General features: G+C 36.4%; 1 protein-coding gene across 1 annotated transcript; it reads left to right on the forward strand.

The window, feature by feature from the left end:
* Positions 1–2479: 2479 nt before the first annotated feature.
* LOC139695297 (WW domain-binding protein 11) lies at positions 2480–16686 on the forward strand. The gene is made up of 10 exons (XM_071593995.1): positions 2480–2692; positions 2792–2917; positions 3136–3233; positions 3682–4067; positions 5082–5496; positions 9013–9388; positions 11010–11159; positions 13154–13385; positions 13979–14082; positions 15489–16686. Exons 1-10 carry the CDS (start codon positions 2629–2631, stop codon positions 15602–15604), a joined length of 2067 nt encoding a protein of 688 aa, XP_071450096.1. The 5' UTR covers positions 2480–2628; the 3' UTR covers positions 15605–16686.
* The last annotated feature ends 981 nt before the right edge of the window (positions 16687–17667 follow it).

Here is a 17667-nt window from a genome sequence, read left to right on the forward strand (position 1 = left end):
GTTTGATGGCAATATTCAGTTAATGGGAATGAAATTCTGCAGAGAGGACATGTTCAAAGAGCGGGGTAGATACCACAAAATGATGATGTACATCCTCATGGAAGCAGAAAATTAAGTTCTTTGACAGTTATCTTGGGAGATTTATCTATTAAGAGAAGCCACATTTAGGGATGATTTTGTACCAACTTGATTCTGAAAAGCTATAGAAAACAATGACCCATTTCCATTTGGATACTTGGAATAAAATAAAACCAAAAAAACTATTTTCTTACTGCCACTAAAGAGAATGACTGTGGTAAAACAACACAGAATTAATCAAGTAAATAAAGCAAGATATTAATAGTATCTTGAATTTTGGAGAACAATTAAGTAGTTACATGATGAAAGAAAACCAAGAAGACAAATCCATATGCCATGGAGGAAGATGACCTCTGGAATGGAAAAAAGGAGTCAATAAAATACTTCAAAAACTGAATAAGAATAGGTATACAAGAGATTAGGAAATTAAATACAAATTTTTGGTTACCGCGAAATATTTTGGAAAAATGCATGCATTTGTGATGAATATCAACAGCACAATGTGTGTAATGTTGGATTGAAGTAGCTTAAATAATATGGGAAGCAACTTCAATAAACACAAAAATGAGAAGAATGACATTTGAGATGGCAGAAGATGAACACTTTTGATTGTTGAAGTTAAGGTTGAAAAATAGGCAAAGTATTCTGAAAAGGTCTGTGTGCATAAGTGAAGAGGAAGAGTAGGTGCTGTTGATAGACAGGGAAACATCCCACATTAAGGGCTGAGTTAGAGAATGCGATAAAGGATCAATGGAGAGATAAGTGCGTATTTTGTACTCCACCAAGCAAAATTAGGAAAGTCCCCAGAAGAAAAAATTTGAAAGGAATTTTAATGATTTTGAAAATAACGAGGATGGGTTTAAATTCCACCCTTTGATTTACTGGTAGATATGCAGTATATATCAAGATGAGTGGATTTAGATATTTTGACTAAGCATCCCACTAGAAAAATTGATTGTTGTAATATGTGAAATGGGTCAAAAAGTAAAACTTTTGAACTGCAATTTAATAAGAAAAGGTGAAGTTTTAGGAATACCATATCTTTTTCACTTCATTGCAAATAAATAGGCAAATGGAACCTACAATTGAAGATTCAATAGTGCTAAATCGATAATCTATTCTCTCTATTTGTATAAATATGATAGGGCAGAATAGTAATGAGAGATTATCACTAAGTTTATGTAGCCCAAGTCTCAGTAGCCTAAGTGCTCCTCGATTGGATGACACTTTGCCTATTTTTTTAGAGTAGTGTAATCATGAGAGCATCATGTAACAAACTAAATGTACCTTGTATTGCAGAGGATTGTTAGTTCGAATTTCGCTAGTTCAATGATTGTGTTTTCACTTGGCACTGATGTTCTACAGATAGGGTAACCCGATGGCTAACCTTTGGACAATACGATTAAGGAAATTAAACCTTCATGAAATCATAAAACCATGGCAATTTAAAATTTATTATCTAAATGATCATTAATACTTGCATTAGAAATTGGATTGTGGTCGTAAGGGTTTCAAGAAGTGAAATACGTAGAATAAAACAGTTGTTATGATTACGATATTTAAAACAAATAGACCCTACTGAGAAAAGTTGGCACATACAAATCGTTCATAAAATTACGAGAAAAATCTTTGCAAATCTGCATTATATAGTTAGCTTCAATGCTGATTCATAATTGGTCTCGAGCCTTGGAGCTGAATGATGCGATTCCTGAAAACAGCAGTTGGATGATGCCGACTAGATACAACAGAGCTGGTCTTAAGTCACTAGTCTCAAAAGAGAAAATATGGTAATCTTCCATCGAGACTATATTCCTGCAGCTATGAAATAACGCTAGTCCTGGGGATTAGGACTTGAGGCTAAATACATTGAATGTCCTTAATAGTAATGGTTCGATAGAAACATTTACCACATTTATCAAATAAAGTTATTCCATCTTTGGTACACAGGAAATTTAAAGCACAAATAAATCACAGAAGAGTATACCTTCCACTATATCCAAGATTAACCGGTACAACCTATTACTCACTTTATTGAGCTAATCGCGGACTTTTTCAAACACCTTTTGGATGTGAAACGCTACTAGCGCTGTAATAAACGGCGGCCAATTTAGAAAACATTAGTGTGTTATCGTAATTCATTTCTGTGGGGAAGGGCATCAATAGAGAAGAGATTTTCCGCTTTTTTATAGTGATATATAGAATTTTAACTGATCTTTCATACTTTACATTATTTTTTTGAAGCGGTACGCCTTAAATTGTACGAAATTGGTCGTCGCAAAATGCAAAACTAACCGGTACAACCTATTACTCACTCTTTTGAGCTAATCGCGGACTTTTTCAAAGACCTTTTGGTTATGAAACGCTTCTAGCGCTGTAATAAACGTCGGCCAACTTAGTAAACATCAGTGTGTTATCGTAATTCATTTCTGTGGTGGAGGGCATCAACAGGGAAAAGATTTTCCGCTTTTTTTGATAGTGATATGTAGAATTTTAACTGATCTTTCATACTTTGCATTATTTTGGGAAGCGGTACGCCTTAAATTGTACAAAATGGGTCGTCGGTCAATTAATACTACTAAAAGTGGGAAGTACATGAACCCCACAGATCAAGCGAGTATGTTTACTATTACATTTTATAAATATGCCGACTCTTTGATGAAGAGATAGTGTTTTAACTAGCAATAATCAAAATGTTCCATTGTTACTTTTTTAGGAAAAGAGGCAAGAAAAAAAGAACTCAAGAAGAATAAAAAGCAGAGGCAAATGGTACGAGCGGCTGTTCTGAAAGGGAAAGATCCTCTTCAATTAATTGCTGAAATGGAGAAAATTGATCAAATGGGTATATACAATAGTGGTTATTAGTTGTTATTACCTTAACTTTATGGTTGTTAAGATTCATTCATGGATTGATTTTGTTAAAGTAGTACGTTATCGTCATGTGTTCACTAATTCAAGCTTTAGTATTTTGATTTCTTTATATTTTGAACTACTAGAGGAATATATTGTTTACTGATTAATGTTTAAGTCCTACATGTAGTTCATTCCCATGTTTTTCAGAATATAATGTACTTCAGCCACCACCACTGAATGAAAAAGTGCTGAAGGACAAAAGAAAAAAGCTTAAAGACACATTTGAAAGAGTTTTGAAACTCTATGTAAGTAATTCCATGAATAATATTGTATGAATTTTTTATCGCTTAACTTCTCCAGACGCATTATATGTTAAATTATGGCAAGTTACGTAGTAAACCGATAAATGCTTCCTTGATGGGTCATGAGTGAATGTATATGTCATAGAGACATTGGATCTATTTTATTTGTATCTTCTATATTGCCCTAAATAGTGTGCAATGAAAATCAATGGTGTTGATATCAGCTTAGCGTATATACACCTTAAATATGAATTTTAACTTTGCTGAATGTTAGTCCAGTTCGTGTTCAGAAAAAAGTGCACTGCACATTGCATTTCAAATCACCAGCACATGCTACAAATTCATGGCTACTACATGACATATTTAAGTTCTAATGCACCCATTCAGTTTTAATTGACATTATTTCATTATGTTTTATCACCACCTCTAAAAAACATTTTATGTACTTCAGAACAAAGAAGATCCTGACAGATGGTCTGAGCTAAAGCGCCTTGAATCTGAATATGAGAGAAGCAGAGCTGGTTTGGTGGCATATTTTGAATCAGTGCGGCATGCCCAACAGGTCACTGTGGATGAGATCCCTTTGCCACTTCCTTTACCCTCTCTAATGCAGACAGACCCTACTCTTGGTGTTATTATTGGAGCCGAAGAGGAGGATCCAACCACTCAAATACCTCTACCTGCTGACCTTCCTCTTCCGCCATCTCTCTTACCCCCTTCTGCCCCAATCCAAGCTGCCATTGTCAGCACATTAGCCGCATCATTCCCGAATCTGCCACCAGGAATTGGCCCAAGCATACCGGTGCAGGGTATTCTAAAAAAGACTTCTGCTTACAGGTTTGTTGTGTCCTGTTTTTTGGATTTAAGTTTTTCCTATGATATTTACTTTTCTGTAATTAATGTTTCAATACAAGAAGAAAATGTGTGACAATTTGAAATTATAGAGTCATTTCCAGCTTGCATTGAAGGATTAATGTTATTTTAGTAGCCTGTTAGGTTAAGTGGATAGTGTGCTTTTGTGATAATCTTTTAAGGATTAAGATTTAAATTCAACTCCTTGAAGGTTATTGTTTTGTGATATACCTGATGTTTTTCTTTGGGAGTTTCATTGGTGAAAAGTCATTTTGTGTTGAAACTTATATTATGTTGGATACAATGTGAGTGACTGAATGTCTTCTTAGTGCAGCCATGAGCCGGACATTCAATCCCAGAATGTAATTTCAATGCCACCGAAGGAAATTGTGATAACCCCAAGGAGCAATTAATTAAGTTACATATCGTGACTTGGATGCTGATGTATATTTGTTCTACCACATCAAATGATACGTGCACCAGTTTAGTCTTTTTTGTAATGGCTATTGCAACTGTAAGATGACACTGGCACCTTCAGTAGTCAGGGTGGACCCTTAAATGGGAAATTGTGAAACCTGGAAAAAGCATTAGATTGCTCGGTTTCTTCAAAAATTATGGAAGATAACCGATTTTTTAAATTAACTTGGGGCCATAATATGTGACTTGGGATTTCCCACGCAGAAAAATATTTAATTTTTGTCATGAGACCAGTTCATGTGTGGTGGGGCGGATCACTTTACATGCAGGCCTTGGAAAAATGCAAAATTACATTTGGATTGACTTGATTCTGCTGGTACCGACAACGATGAGGTATGATCCACCAGAAGAACCTGATCACATTCCCAACACATAAGTAAACAATTGGGAAAAAGGTTCCTGAGAGAATTAATGCATGGAATAGTGAAATGTATCAGAGAGCCTTGAATTTCCAGAATTAAGATTTCAAAAACCTACTGAGAGAAAATTCTCAATTTTTTTTAAATAATTATTTCCTTCCAGTCATGTCCTCCCTGCTGGAAAGAGGCCCCCAGGGGTACCAGTTGGACCTCCACCTGACCTGAGTGACGATGAGGAGGAAGAAGAGGAGAAAGAAGAGGAAAAAGAAAGGGAGCCAGCAGCTACAGAGACTGAAAGTTTGACGGAGAAAGGGCCATCAAGGACAAGGGTGATTAGGTTCGCAGATGCTGTCAGCGATGAAGGGAAGGCCTCCGCTGAGCGAATGGAGGTGGATGAGGTCCCAAGGAAGGCAGGGAAGGGAGTGGAGGAGGAGGAGGATGGGAAGATGGAGAGGAGCGAGAAAGGGGATGAGGAGAGTGATGAGGACGACCCGCAGCCGATAGCACCCAAGCCGACTTCTTTGCAGCAGAAGATGCTGCAAATGGCTGGGCAAGACATTGATGAATTCATGAGGGAGGTACGTATTTTGAGTCTGGTTTCTTTTGCTGCGCATTTAAAGTTTTAGAAGGGGTTTGAACAAAGTGTGAACCTGTGATCCACTTGAAGCACCAAGGGTAACGTGCTTAATTTTTGTGTAATTTTTACCACGTCCAAGAGGTGACAGTTACCACTTTCCTTAGCTATGGTAACAGTCCTGGTGCAGAGTTCGTTTGTTTCTTGTAGGTCCTTGAGGAAGATTTACTGGCAATGGATTATTTACAGTGTGAGAGAAGCATGAATGGTTCAGGAAAAAGGGGTAAACCAAGAAAAGGTTCTTGGTAGGATATGAAGTTTATAAAAAAAAAGAATTTTTTCTACTGTAGTATTTCAAAAGTAGTGTAGAATTGGTGGTACTCCTCCACACATTAATGTTTGAAGTGAAACTTGAGTATGCCAGGATGAGCCAATATTTTCATTTAATTGATTTCATATGGGATACTTGATGAGTGTTTGTGATAAAAAATGAGAGAGATGGAGCAAGTATTGGGAGGACTATATAAGAATGTGGATGGGATACATCATTAACCATTAAAAGATGGCATTTAAATACCCTTAGTGGGGTCTCCTGGCCTGGCCTTTCTTGAGTTATGAATGAAAATTAAAAACTGTTATAAAGAAAATGTATTGTTTCTTAGTACATTTCCCTTTTTATATATTTACTGATATCATAAAACTTGAAAATTATGCTAAGTTACAAAAAGTAAACATTTAATTTTTTTAAACTACATTTTCTTAAATTTACACTCATCAAAATGGTCTCAAACTGCTTTTTATATTCTAAATTAGTTTTAGTGTGATATATCTTGAAACATTCGTCTACACAGAGGCCTACGTTGCCTCGAAGCAAGCTTAAGCGACATCTGGCTTTTTACCTTATCTCTTATCTCAATCCAAAGGGGATCAAGATGGTGCGGGGGCTAACGTACTGGCTTCCCACCCTGAGGGCACGGGTTCAAATCCCGGCGGTGTTGAATATTTTTCAGAGGTATCTCGATCCCTACTTGAGGTGCTTTGTGGAGGGCACTTTGAGTGAGTACGCCGTCCGTCGGATGGGACGTTAAACTGTGGACCCCTTGGCGCCTTTCGTAAAGAGTAGGCTAATGCCGACGCCGGGTTTCTCTCCACCCGTCATCCTTTCCTATCCATCCCCTATGGCGCAAATGACCTTAGCTGTCGGTCGCCTCCCCTCAAAACTACTACTACTCAATCCAAAGCTCATAATCTCTTGCATCAAGGCGAACAATGTTTGCTGACACATCAGCAGGCTGGTCTTTCAGGGAAGAAGTTGGGTGATTCTCTTCTCTTGGGTGGGCCCCCAAAAGATTTCTTACAAAAGCTAAGCAAAAATCTCAATGGCTCATCTTGCTCCACATGGAAACAAAGACAATCCATGAATTCAGAATAGGTTGATCAAGGAGGTGATGGAGTGAATTTTTTGTCCCCTTCCAGGTGCTTCTGCTTATAAAGTAACTATTAGCCATTCTGTCTGATTTATCTATGTAACCCATATTTTTGTTGCAGCCTTTTATAACTGCAGGTTTCAAACCTTTTCTTTGGCTATCACAAAAGCTCGCCTCTTCAGGCGGCACATGCATATTCACCAGTATATGGACATTTATTTTACCTTTCCAAATAATCGCCATCAGATCTCTTCTGCATCTCACTTTCACATCTCTGCATTTCATTTTCAGTTTCTTATCCTTGAATTCTTTCGACATACCAACTTGGTTTTCTCTAATTGTTCCATAGCAATTTATTTTTATTTTCCTGAGCTCATCAAAAAGTTCCAGGGAGGAAAAAAAATTATCCATGACAACCTTGTGCCCTCCTCCTTCCACTCTCCTCGTCAACGTTTTCACTGTGGCATGTGTGGCTGTTATTTATTTTGTTGCATTTTTCTGTCTTTCCCTAGGTAAACAGTCATATCTACTGTATATCCCCCTGAGTCACACAGCTTATATATTTTTATTCGAAACTTCTTATGTTTTCTTGGAATGTATTATTTCAATTTTCCCTTGGCATCCATGATGATGTGAGAGTGGTTTTCTACTGAATAAAAAGCATTGAATAAATGCAAAAATATATGCGTAATGAAATTTTATTCAGGTGTAGATTCATGTTTGAAGAAGAATTTCAAACTATGGAATGCTTGTAAATATACTAAAATGAATCAAACAGTGAATAATAAACCAGCCAAAGAATCAGTAGAGGTTAAGAAATGGTTAAAACCCTAGGAACAGTCTGAGTAAACAGCTCATCACCAAGGTTGGAGGGAGACCAAAAAAATCTTAACTCAGCTGAGATGGTGTTCAGAATGAGGAGAATCCAAGGTCAAGGTTTGTTATTAGACTCCCCAAATAAGGGATGTTTGGCCCAACCCATCAAAAGGGGCATGTGTTGAGAGACATGGTCCAAACCTCATTACGCACTCCAAGCATCACCATAGGAGGAGCGTGAGATAACTCAAGGGAATTGGGAACTAAATTTCCCATTCGGCCGGCGGGAAACATTCTTTACCAGGAACTAAAGTTTGCTTTCGTCCGATAAAGATTAATGATCAGGTGTGAAAGAAGAATCATGATAACTTGTTCATAATGAGAGAATCTGTGAATAAAATCACCAAACAGATTCATAGAAGGGTAGAGAGCTTGGGTTGATATGTGGGTGTGCTTCAGGAGAATTCAAAACATGGGGTATTATGTGCCTGAGGAACAGAAAAGCATGTATGAAACAATGCATGAATAATGTGGCAGAACTGGTAAGGTATGCTAAGATAACGCATTATCGGAAGAAATTGTTAAATGGTAGTAAGTTCCATAAATCACTTGCATTCAAACCTTTTTATTTTGCCTACCCAAAAGGGAAGGATGTTAAGGGTAAGTTTGATTGTTATTCTGAATGTTTCTTTCTGTTGTAAGACATCAGATTGTTTAATTTAATGTCTCAAATTCAGTTAAATTCTTCTAAATGTGTAAATGTATAAATGTGTATTACCATGTGGACTCTATTAGTACCTCGCATGAAGTCATTGTGATATTCGACCACCTGCTACATACTTGTATCATTTGACTGTCTCTGTTACATACACAGCCCTCAGTTAATCGAGTGGCATACTATGTAACCCTTGAAGATTTTTCTAAGAGCTATCCCGTAAAGAATTTTCTGCTGAAACTATGGCTGCACTGTTTACACAGACTTGGTTTCATAAAATCCATGCACACACAAAGCTTTTTCTGTTTTGTCATCATCTTTCCATCCTAATGAATGTGTTGGCACTGCATAGAAAGTAGAGTGTACTTGAAAACTTTATTAGGACTTCTTTGAATTGAAATGTTTATTCAGTGTAATCTTTATGAGTGTCCGTGGAATAATTCTGAATGAAGAATTCCATTACTTGAAGCAATTTTGAGCCTTTGTTGGACAAACTCCTTCCTTTTTCAAGGAATTTGAGATTGATATATTCTTGAATTGAATTTAAATCCCTTTAACGCAGATGGAGGAAGTGCATAGGAGGAGAGAGCTGGACAGGCAGGCAGATTTGAATGCCAGGATATCTCGTATTGGGGAGGATGGTGATGAAGCCAATGCGAAACGTGTCGACCCAGTTCGGATGCCGCAGCCAATTCCTGCGCCTACATCCCAGCCTCCTCCCATGCCAATGCAGCAACAGCCGCAGGGCATGCAGCAGCCCCAGCTAATGCACCAGCAAATGCAGCAGATGCAAATGGGTCCACCTCAACCAATTGGAATGCCACGCCCACCACCACCACCTCCCTTGGCCCTAATGAACCAGCCTCCCCCGCAGCTCCAACAAATGGGAGGACAGCAACAAGGGGATGTTCAGCAAACAATGAACAGTCTCCCTCCAGGTAATTTCCTTTCTCTAAATCATTCAGCTTATACACCCAGTGCTTGATGAAAAATTTCAGTTACCACTTGAGGTGACGTTTGAAAATTATCTCAGCAGTTGTCATAATATTTTGTTTTTTCATCTCGAACTGATCTGAAAACTGCCTTATTTTTTGTCCTTTACATGAGATTTCTAACAATAGTATAGCATTAAATACAAGCACTATCACTCATGCCCTAACTGGAAAGAATACCACTTAGGCAGAAATAGAACCCATGATGTCTGTGTTAGCAGGAGAGGGCTGGTAATATGTATAAATTTTCTTATAAATATCACATGCCATCCATACTCATGTTAAAATATAGGGTCGACCTTTACATGAAAGAGGTATTTGTTGTAAGTTACAAAAGATGTGACTTGATATTTGAGAAGGTTGCATTTGGAAATTTGCTGCCATTACCACCACGTAATTAATACGTCATATTAATGAATTCTTACTGCAAAATCTAATGCAGCTACTGCTGCCAGCTTGTTGCAATACAGTAGTCTAAGCAAACAATGGTATCCATACCATTTTGACTGTATGTGCAACACTAACTGTAAATTTTTAAACCCACTCAAAATCTTGAGTTTGATGACAATGGTCAATATTGTAGATGAATTTAAATAATATGAATAAATATTAATTATTTACAACTTGTTCACCATTGTTAAAAGTGTTAATTTATGTTTCAACTACTCTTTATCTCCTGAGAACTTACATTTGACAAAAGTGATAATTAAAATCATTTCACTGAAATTAATTTGGCAGAATTTAAAAATACAAAAAAAAACTGGTTAATTGTTACTAGATATGTAAAAAATTGGAAATTCTAAGTGAAAATTCAGGTTTATCCTCTGTATGAGGACCCAAAGTTATTTTAATAATGCTAGGAACATGTTCCTGGTGCAGTAGATAAGGTGTCATGTTAATAACTTCCATTATCTATGCTTTATGAGGTTTGGAATTTAAACAGTAATTGCTAGGTCCCAATCAAAATTTGTTGGATTAAAATGCACAATTTAATATGGCTGCCATTATATGAGACCTATCCATTGGATCTATATTTTTTGAGATACAATATCCTGGCCATGGCAGCCAGAGCTGTGCCACCCTTCCTTCATTATAATTTAATGAGAATATCCTAACCATCCTAACATACCCACCTATCCTTATTGTCATTATTGACTTCAGCTGGCAGTTGCCTCCCCTAATAATTATGATTACTGTCTTACCAATCTGAATCTCATTTGTTACTTGTTTTTGGCAACTTTGAGAAACACTCAAAAGGGTGTATGCCATATTCCTTATTGTTTATGTCAACATGCCAATTGGTACTGTCAGTTAAAGGCAACATGAAATTTCAAAATTGTAAACAGCAGAATAAAGTGTCATTGTGAGAATACAAAAGTTCTGAGGGGATGAAGCACATGCCTTAAATGAGCATGATGCATATTCCTTGGTTTATTCCGTAGAGGAAATAAATATAGGTCCCCTATATTTTCTGTATTTTATATTTGATCAGATGAAGTTGTCTCTTATGCAGCTTCTATGTCGCCTCTAACAGTTTCACCACCATATATTTTGCCATTGTTGCCAGGTCCACCTTTGGGAATGCCTCCGCCGCCCTTGATGCTCTTCCGAGGGCCACCTGGCATCCGTCTACCTCCAGGTCCTCCACCTGGAATCCCTCCACCACCACCAAGAAACATCATCGGGGGCATCCGTCTACCTCCAGGACCTCCACCAGGTAAAAACATCCACTGCCACAGTGAAAACTTGTTGCTGATTATTGTTTCAATTCATACTTGCATTTTTCTAAAGAAAAAAAAGATTTATGCTGTAATTGACTATGGAAATAAAAAAATGCAGTGGATATAGCTGAAACTTTCACATGAGTCTGGTGAGAGCTAATACTTAGTAAAAGCAAACCTTTTATGATGCTTCAAGTGCCATCTCTTGGATTTTTAAGTAATTAGAAATTATTGAACAACCCGCACACAATTTTGTTGGCATCTTCATCTGTTCAATATTTTATCATTCTTCTCATTTTAAAATATATTTAATTAACATTTTATTCCAGATATATTTTAATTCATTCATGGCAAATTATTATTAAACTGTTAAATTTTCAAATGAAATAATGCCACAAGAGGGACTTGATGAAGACACTGAAAGGAAACTAAGGTCTATGAAACTGTGAATCTTAATGTTGGGCAAAAAGCAGTTGGAAAGAGGAAGTTCCAATATCTTGTCCAGAAGTGCTTGTAACGCTGGTTTTGTGGGTTGCCAGTGGATGGAAATTCATTATTCATTGATTCATATCCATAGCTGGCCATCCATTGCCTTATTATTATTTAACACACTCACACATTGGATTGACAAGGAAAGTGTATCACCAGGCTGTAGAGAAAATAATGGATTAGGGAAAAGAGCTGAGTATTATTGAGGGAAGATGGAAATATCAAAAAAGGGATACTGAAAGCTACAAAAGATAGTATTGAAACCGTTGATGGAAAAAGGTCATGGAAACCATGGATCACGTATGAGATGATTAGAAAGATAGATGAGAGAAAGAAATGGAAAAATGTAAAATTAGAGTTTGGCAGAAGGTAGTACGAAGAGTTGAATAATAATTTGAGACCGGTAAAAAACAAAGCAAAAGAAGCATGGTGGAAGAATCAGTGAGAGGATATGGAAAGTTTGCAGAGGAAGGGTGAAATTGGAGCGCTATGGAAGAAGGTTAAAAAACACAATTGGGATCTAAGAAGGGATTTGATGACAGGCATTAAGTTAGGATGTTAAGAAAAGGCTTGTGTAAACTTTAATATGGAAAGTAGTTATGTACAGCGTGGAAACATGGTCACTGAAGCAGGATGATAGACGTAGATTGGAAGTTTTTGAAATGTAGGTGTGGGGAAGGATGGAAAAGGTGAAATGGGCGGAAAGGAGAACAAATGAAGTGCTAGTTATGGTGGACGAGTTGTGGGGATTGGTGGGAGAAATTATAAAGATGCCGGAAAAATGGATTAAGGGTGTATTGACAGGCAGTGGGATGTTAAAGACTGTGATAGAGGTTAGAATGTTAGGAAAATGAGGAAGGGGTAGGGACGTATACTGAGATGAAGGGGGGCATGTTGTAGAATAGGATGTTGGGTTGTGTTTTTTAGGAGAGACAGCATATTTGTTTGGTGGTTGTGTCTATCCAAAACCTACTTTAACCAGTAGATTAGCTATTAAAATAAAATTTACCATCTATTTTAATATACAGATGAGAGAATATCATGATTATACTTTCCAGATATGGAGTCATAAGTTAGCCTAAATTAAGTTAAGTATCTTTATATCAAAAATGGATAATTCGATATTAATTTTTTGATCCCTTGAATTCCTAAGTAAGAAGTTAAGTTGTACTGGTTTAAGTATGTGTGTAGGATTTGATACTACCGCCAAAGGCTCAAAAGCTGATGCAACTAAAAAATACAAATTTTCTTCATGATTTTTTAGTTTCGTATAAAAACTATGCATATATGCCCATAGCAGCATTTTACTGTCATGTTGCTTTTTTGATAAATGCTTATTTCGTTTCATGCTCTTTTTGCCATTTCATAACAGGACCTTCGTGTTCAATCATTCTCAATACCATCACTATAGTTGTTGAGCCGCATTCTGGATATGATGATTATATATCCAATTTCGATTGAATCATGCAGTTTATTCATTTTTTAATTATTTCTTCCACAGGAATGCCGCCACGAATGCTGAGGCCACCAACATCCCTACCCCCGCCTCCACATCAAGTTCCACCACCTCACCCTCCATTAATACCACCACTTGTTGGCGGTGCCAATCCAAATGTCCTCTCTGCTGCACCACAACTCATCGGAAGGCGAGATGGTTTGTCTGGCATGGGAGACATGGGGCATGACAAGTCACAAGGGTCAGGAGCAACAATTGAAGCAAAACCACAAATAAGGTTTTCTATTTTTCTGTTGAATTTAGGTATCAATGAAAAAGATAAGTGCTTATGTATGATTTATTTATGTTTTTTGGCTACTCTTCTGGTTTGAGTCTCCATGTCATTCATTTTGATGTGAAAATTGATTGAGAAATAAGTCTTATGAGCTAAAATCTATCATTTTTAACCACAAGCAAGCATAAAGAAAATTGTGCTGTTCTGAGAGAGTATGGCTTTTCAGAACTTCATATGCTGAATGTACATTTTAAAGAGAAATGAGCCAATGTTGTTATTTTCCAATAAACATTTATTCTAGGTAATATGCCTCATATGGATAGGTTTTGAACAGCCCATAACTATTTACTTCCATCCATCAAGAGAAATTCCTTTATGCTTGCCTTGCATTATTTATTTCTTCCTTTCTTATAGTCTTCATGCCAAAAAGCCTACTGAGATTCTAGTATAGATTAACTGGATATTACCTCTTATTAATCCAGAATGAAAGTACCATTAGCTGTGGTTATTTAAAGTTATAAAACATAACTTAACAAAGAGTGTATGTCATTTTAATCATTTTGTGCCTTAGTAAAATATTTCATTGCTCCATTCAGGAATCTGAGTGCAGATGTTACAAGGTTTTTGCCTACAGCTCTAAGGGTGAGGAGAGAAGACAAGAAGAGGAAAGATGGGAAGCCTGTAAACAGTCTCATTCCAGGTACAGAGATGTGTAGTATGATTTTTAATATGTTTTGTAAAATTAATTGAACCTCCTGGATTTGTATTAGAAAGAGTTACCACTCTCATTTCTGTTTGTATTAAATTTTCTTACCTTTTTAGGTTTGTTTTGAATGGACACAAACTGAGCAAAAATACATTTCTTTGCCTCTTATAACAAAACACAATCCATTAGCTAACAGCAATAAATCCCTCTTCCATTCCAAATGCCTCCTTCCTCCCTTCATTCCATCCAGCATGCCTGTGCTCTTTTTATCCCATCCTTATTTGCCTAACATTCTTACCTCTATCACAATCTTCAACATCCTATTGCCTATCAAAATGCTCTGAATCAATCTTTCCTGCCTCCTTTGGATTTCTCTCAACAGTTCCCACCCCACGCCCACCATTCATAGCACTTCATTTCTCTCCATTTTACCTTTTCCGTTAGCACTCACATTTCAAACACCTCCAGTTTATGCTTATCATTTTGCTTCAATGGTCATGTTTCCACTTTGTGCAAAACCACCCTCCGCAAGTCGTTTCTTGTTGTTCTTACTCAATGTCCCTGTCAGCAATACCCTCTTCCTTGTGAAAACTTCTTTGCCGTACACAATTCTTCTTCTTTTATCCCTTCTACTTTAACCATTTGGCCAAGAACATATCCAAGATAGGTAAACTGTTCCACCTACTCTAGTTTATGAAGTACGTTTTAAAATTTAACTTAGCTTTTCTCTTTCACAAAAGCCACGTAACCTTTGTTTTGTTTAGATTTATTTTCATCCCATAACAACTGCATTGACTTTTCAATGTGCTTAGGAATGCTTGCAATACCATGGCTGACTGGCACACTAAAGCTAGATCATCCATAAACCTAATTTTACTATTTTTCCCCTGAACATAATTCCTATCTCCAGTTCCCCCAATGCCTCTTCAACCATTTCCTCCACGTGAACCATATTGAAAAGCACAGGTGATAATGGACACTCCTGTCTAACCACTCTTCCTAACACTACCCATCTAGACTCTCCATCTGCTACTTCTACTTGAGCAGTCTGAGACAAATATGGTTCAGATAAGTCCCCTATCCCTCCTATCTTTGCCTATTCTCTTCAATACATTCATTAATTTTAACTAATTCACTTTGTAGAATGCCTTCCTGAAATTTAGAAAACAAGCAAATACATCTTTATTGTATACTATGTTCCTCTCTATTGGTAAACTCATTACTGCTATGGCATCACTCTTGCCTCTGAATCCATGGTGGATATAGACTGTATAAAATGAACTTGCTGTATGTTTGAAAGCTTTTATCGATTGTGTTTGTTTCCATTCCATTGTTTAATATTTCAATTCGAACTGCTGTGTTAACTATGCTTATGTTCTCTGCCTGCTTTTCAATTACAGAATCAAAACCAGAGAGTATTGTGATGTCTGGGAAACCAATCACAAATACAGCTGCACCTCAAACAAAGGACGATGCATACCTGCAATTCATGAAAGAAATGGAAGGGCTTTTATAGTTTTGGACTGAGTCAACTATGAAGTAAATGTTCTTTTCATTTGGTGCCTTCTAGTGCAGATTATGTCTACAAGATGAGCAATTGTGACCAATGATATTTCGTGTGAATTTTCCATTGCCATTTGAAGAGGAAATCCTTCTATGATGGTATTCTGTGAAGTTGTGCATTGGAAGAAAAATGTGATTTAACATTATGTGGAAGTATAGATGTTATATATAAAAAAAACTATGCAAGCTGTTCTCACCTGATTACATCCGTTGGCGGAAACATTAAATAGTATTCCTTCCAAATATGTTACCTAGAAGCCAAAAAATGCATATTTTTTTGCATTTAAAAATTCACTGTTTGTAATTAATCCAATTACTATTCCACAGTGATGTATAAACTGATATATCATTGGTTTTTTGTTCTGTTTGACGGATCATATTGGTGATTGTGTTACTTCATTGAAGAAACAGCATTAAAAATATATCCCCAATACTGTGGAGCAAAATTGTTTATTCTCTTGCGTGCCAAGAGCCAAAAACTCTTCTGTTGCCTTGGACTTTTCTTTTATTTCATCTTTTGTATAATTTACCGTCTCTGATGCCTCAGCATCAATAATTCATAATTATTGCTAATACTAAATAAAAGTGTTAAAAATTTACACATTGTTAAGCAAATTTATTTTTATCATGCTCAGTTCTCATGAAAGCCTGATCAAAGCATATTGATTAGTTATTGATGATTATTTTATCCTCAGAAATATTGTCAGCAGTATTGCACTTATGAACATATTTTTTGTGCATGGAGAACAGTTATTACAAATAAGATTCATAGTTATATAATGAGTTTCACGCACTTCAAAAATATCATTTTCACCCAAGTGTAAATACTTAATGCAGTCTATTTGAGATCTCATGAATGGCAATCCTGTAGGGATAGAATAATAAAGCAATAATTACCATTCTTAATACAATAGTTTCAGCCATTGTTTGAATACCATGAAAGCATCAATTGTGCAAAGATAATAAAATAGCTTATTGCAGTAATCTACAAGTACATAGGCCTTCGATGTAACTTATCATAGACTTTACATTAAAGGGAGACAGACTACGTAGAACTGTATTTTATTTGTTCAAATAAATTTTACTGTAATTGTCCTTTACCCTCTGGTTTTTATTGTTTATCTCTAACCTTTGTGTTGTGTAGTAAATGTATCCTTCTAGTGTATTCTCTTTAGGTCACACTGCATTATCCAATCTCATATATTACAATTAGTGCATAAACTCTTCCTAAAAAATTTAATTGTCTCTCACTGTGCTGCATTAATCAGTTGAAAATGTTGGCTTCAATTGGAGAGTATTCACAGGAATCAGTTCTCAATGTTGAGTGAAAATTCTGTTTGTAAGGGAAATACTGTAACTGTTGTCTAACTCCAGTATCATACAAAAATTTGATTTGATGAAATTTGCAACCCTCTGGTTTACCCAGTTCAAGTATTGAAAAAAAAGCAATGCTATATTTGTGCTTTCAACACAAAATATATAGTTATCTACTGCTTAATGCTATGCCTTCTATGCTTATTGTACCAATAGGCTGTGATGGAAAGTAGAATTATACGAACCGATGGGGCAGAGAAAGATAATGCCTGGGAAAGCATTTGGCCAAGTTATTCAACATGTCATTCTGCTCCGCATCATCTGAAGGTTTGCCTGATTATTCAACTGTTGCATACCATACTTCTACGTTCTAAGTTACTGAGATGTGGAGATAGGGAATACAGCTTTACAGCTAGGACCTCAAAGAACAGAATTTTTTTAAACTTGTTTTCATAGCATTTGTAGGTAGCCTAGTATATTATTAGGCTAGTAAAAATAGAGCTGTAACAAAACAATTTTGAGACATCTTTTTGCTTAATTCTGGCTCTGCAACATGAAATGTTTTCCACTCAGCTTTTTGTGAAAGTCTTAGATCATGAAAGCAATGTACTGCATGCAAATATAACACATTAGTAGAACATATTAGTGAAAGGTAGATATAGTCATAGTGGGTATTCATATAATGCTTTCAGTTTACCAAGT

Source organism: Hetaerina americana, unplaced genomic scaffold (genome assembly GCF_022747635.1).
Source record: "Hetaerina americana unplaced genomic scaffold, ioHetAmer1.1.p SCAF_6, whole genome shotgun sequence".
Taxonomy (NCBI): Eukaryota; Metazoa; Arthropoda; class Insecta; order Odonata; family Calopterygidae; genus Hetaerina; species Hetaerina americana.

Excerpts from the sequence above, each read along its gene's own strand:
- LOC139695297 (XM_071593995.1), top strand. The coding sequence starts at position 2,629 with ATGGGTCGTCGGTCAATTAATACTACTAAAAGTGGGAAGTACATGAAC. Across the intron at positions 2,693-2,791 it reads GAACCCCACAGATCAAGCGA|GAAAAGAGGCAAGAAAAAAA; the intron begins GTATGTTTACTA and ends TTACTTTTTTAG. Across the intron at positions 13,386-13,978 it reads GAAGCAAAACCACAAATAAG|GAATCTGAGTGCAGATGTTA; the intron begins GTTTTCTATTTT and ends TGCTCCATTCAG.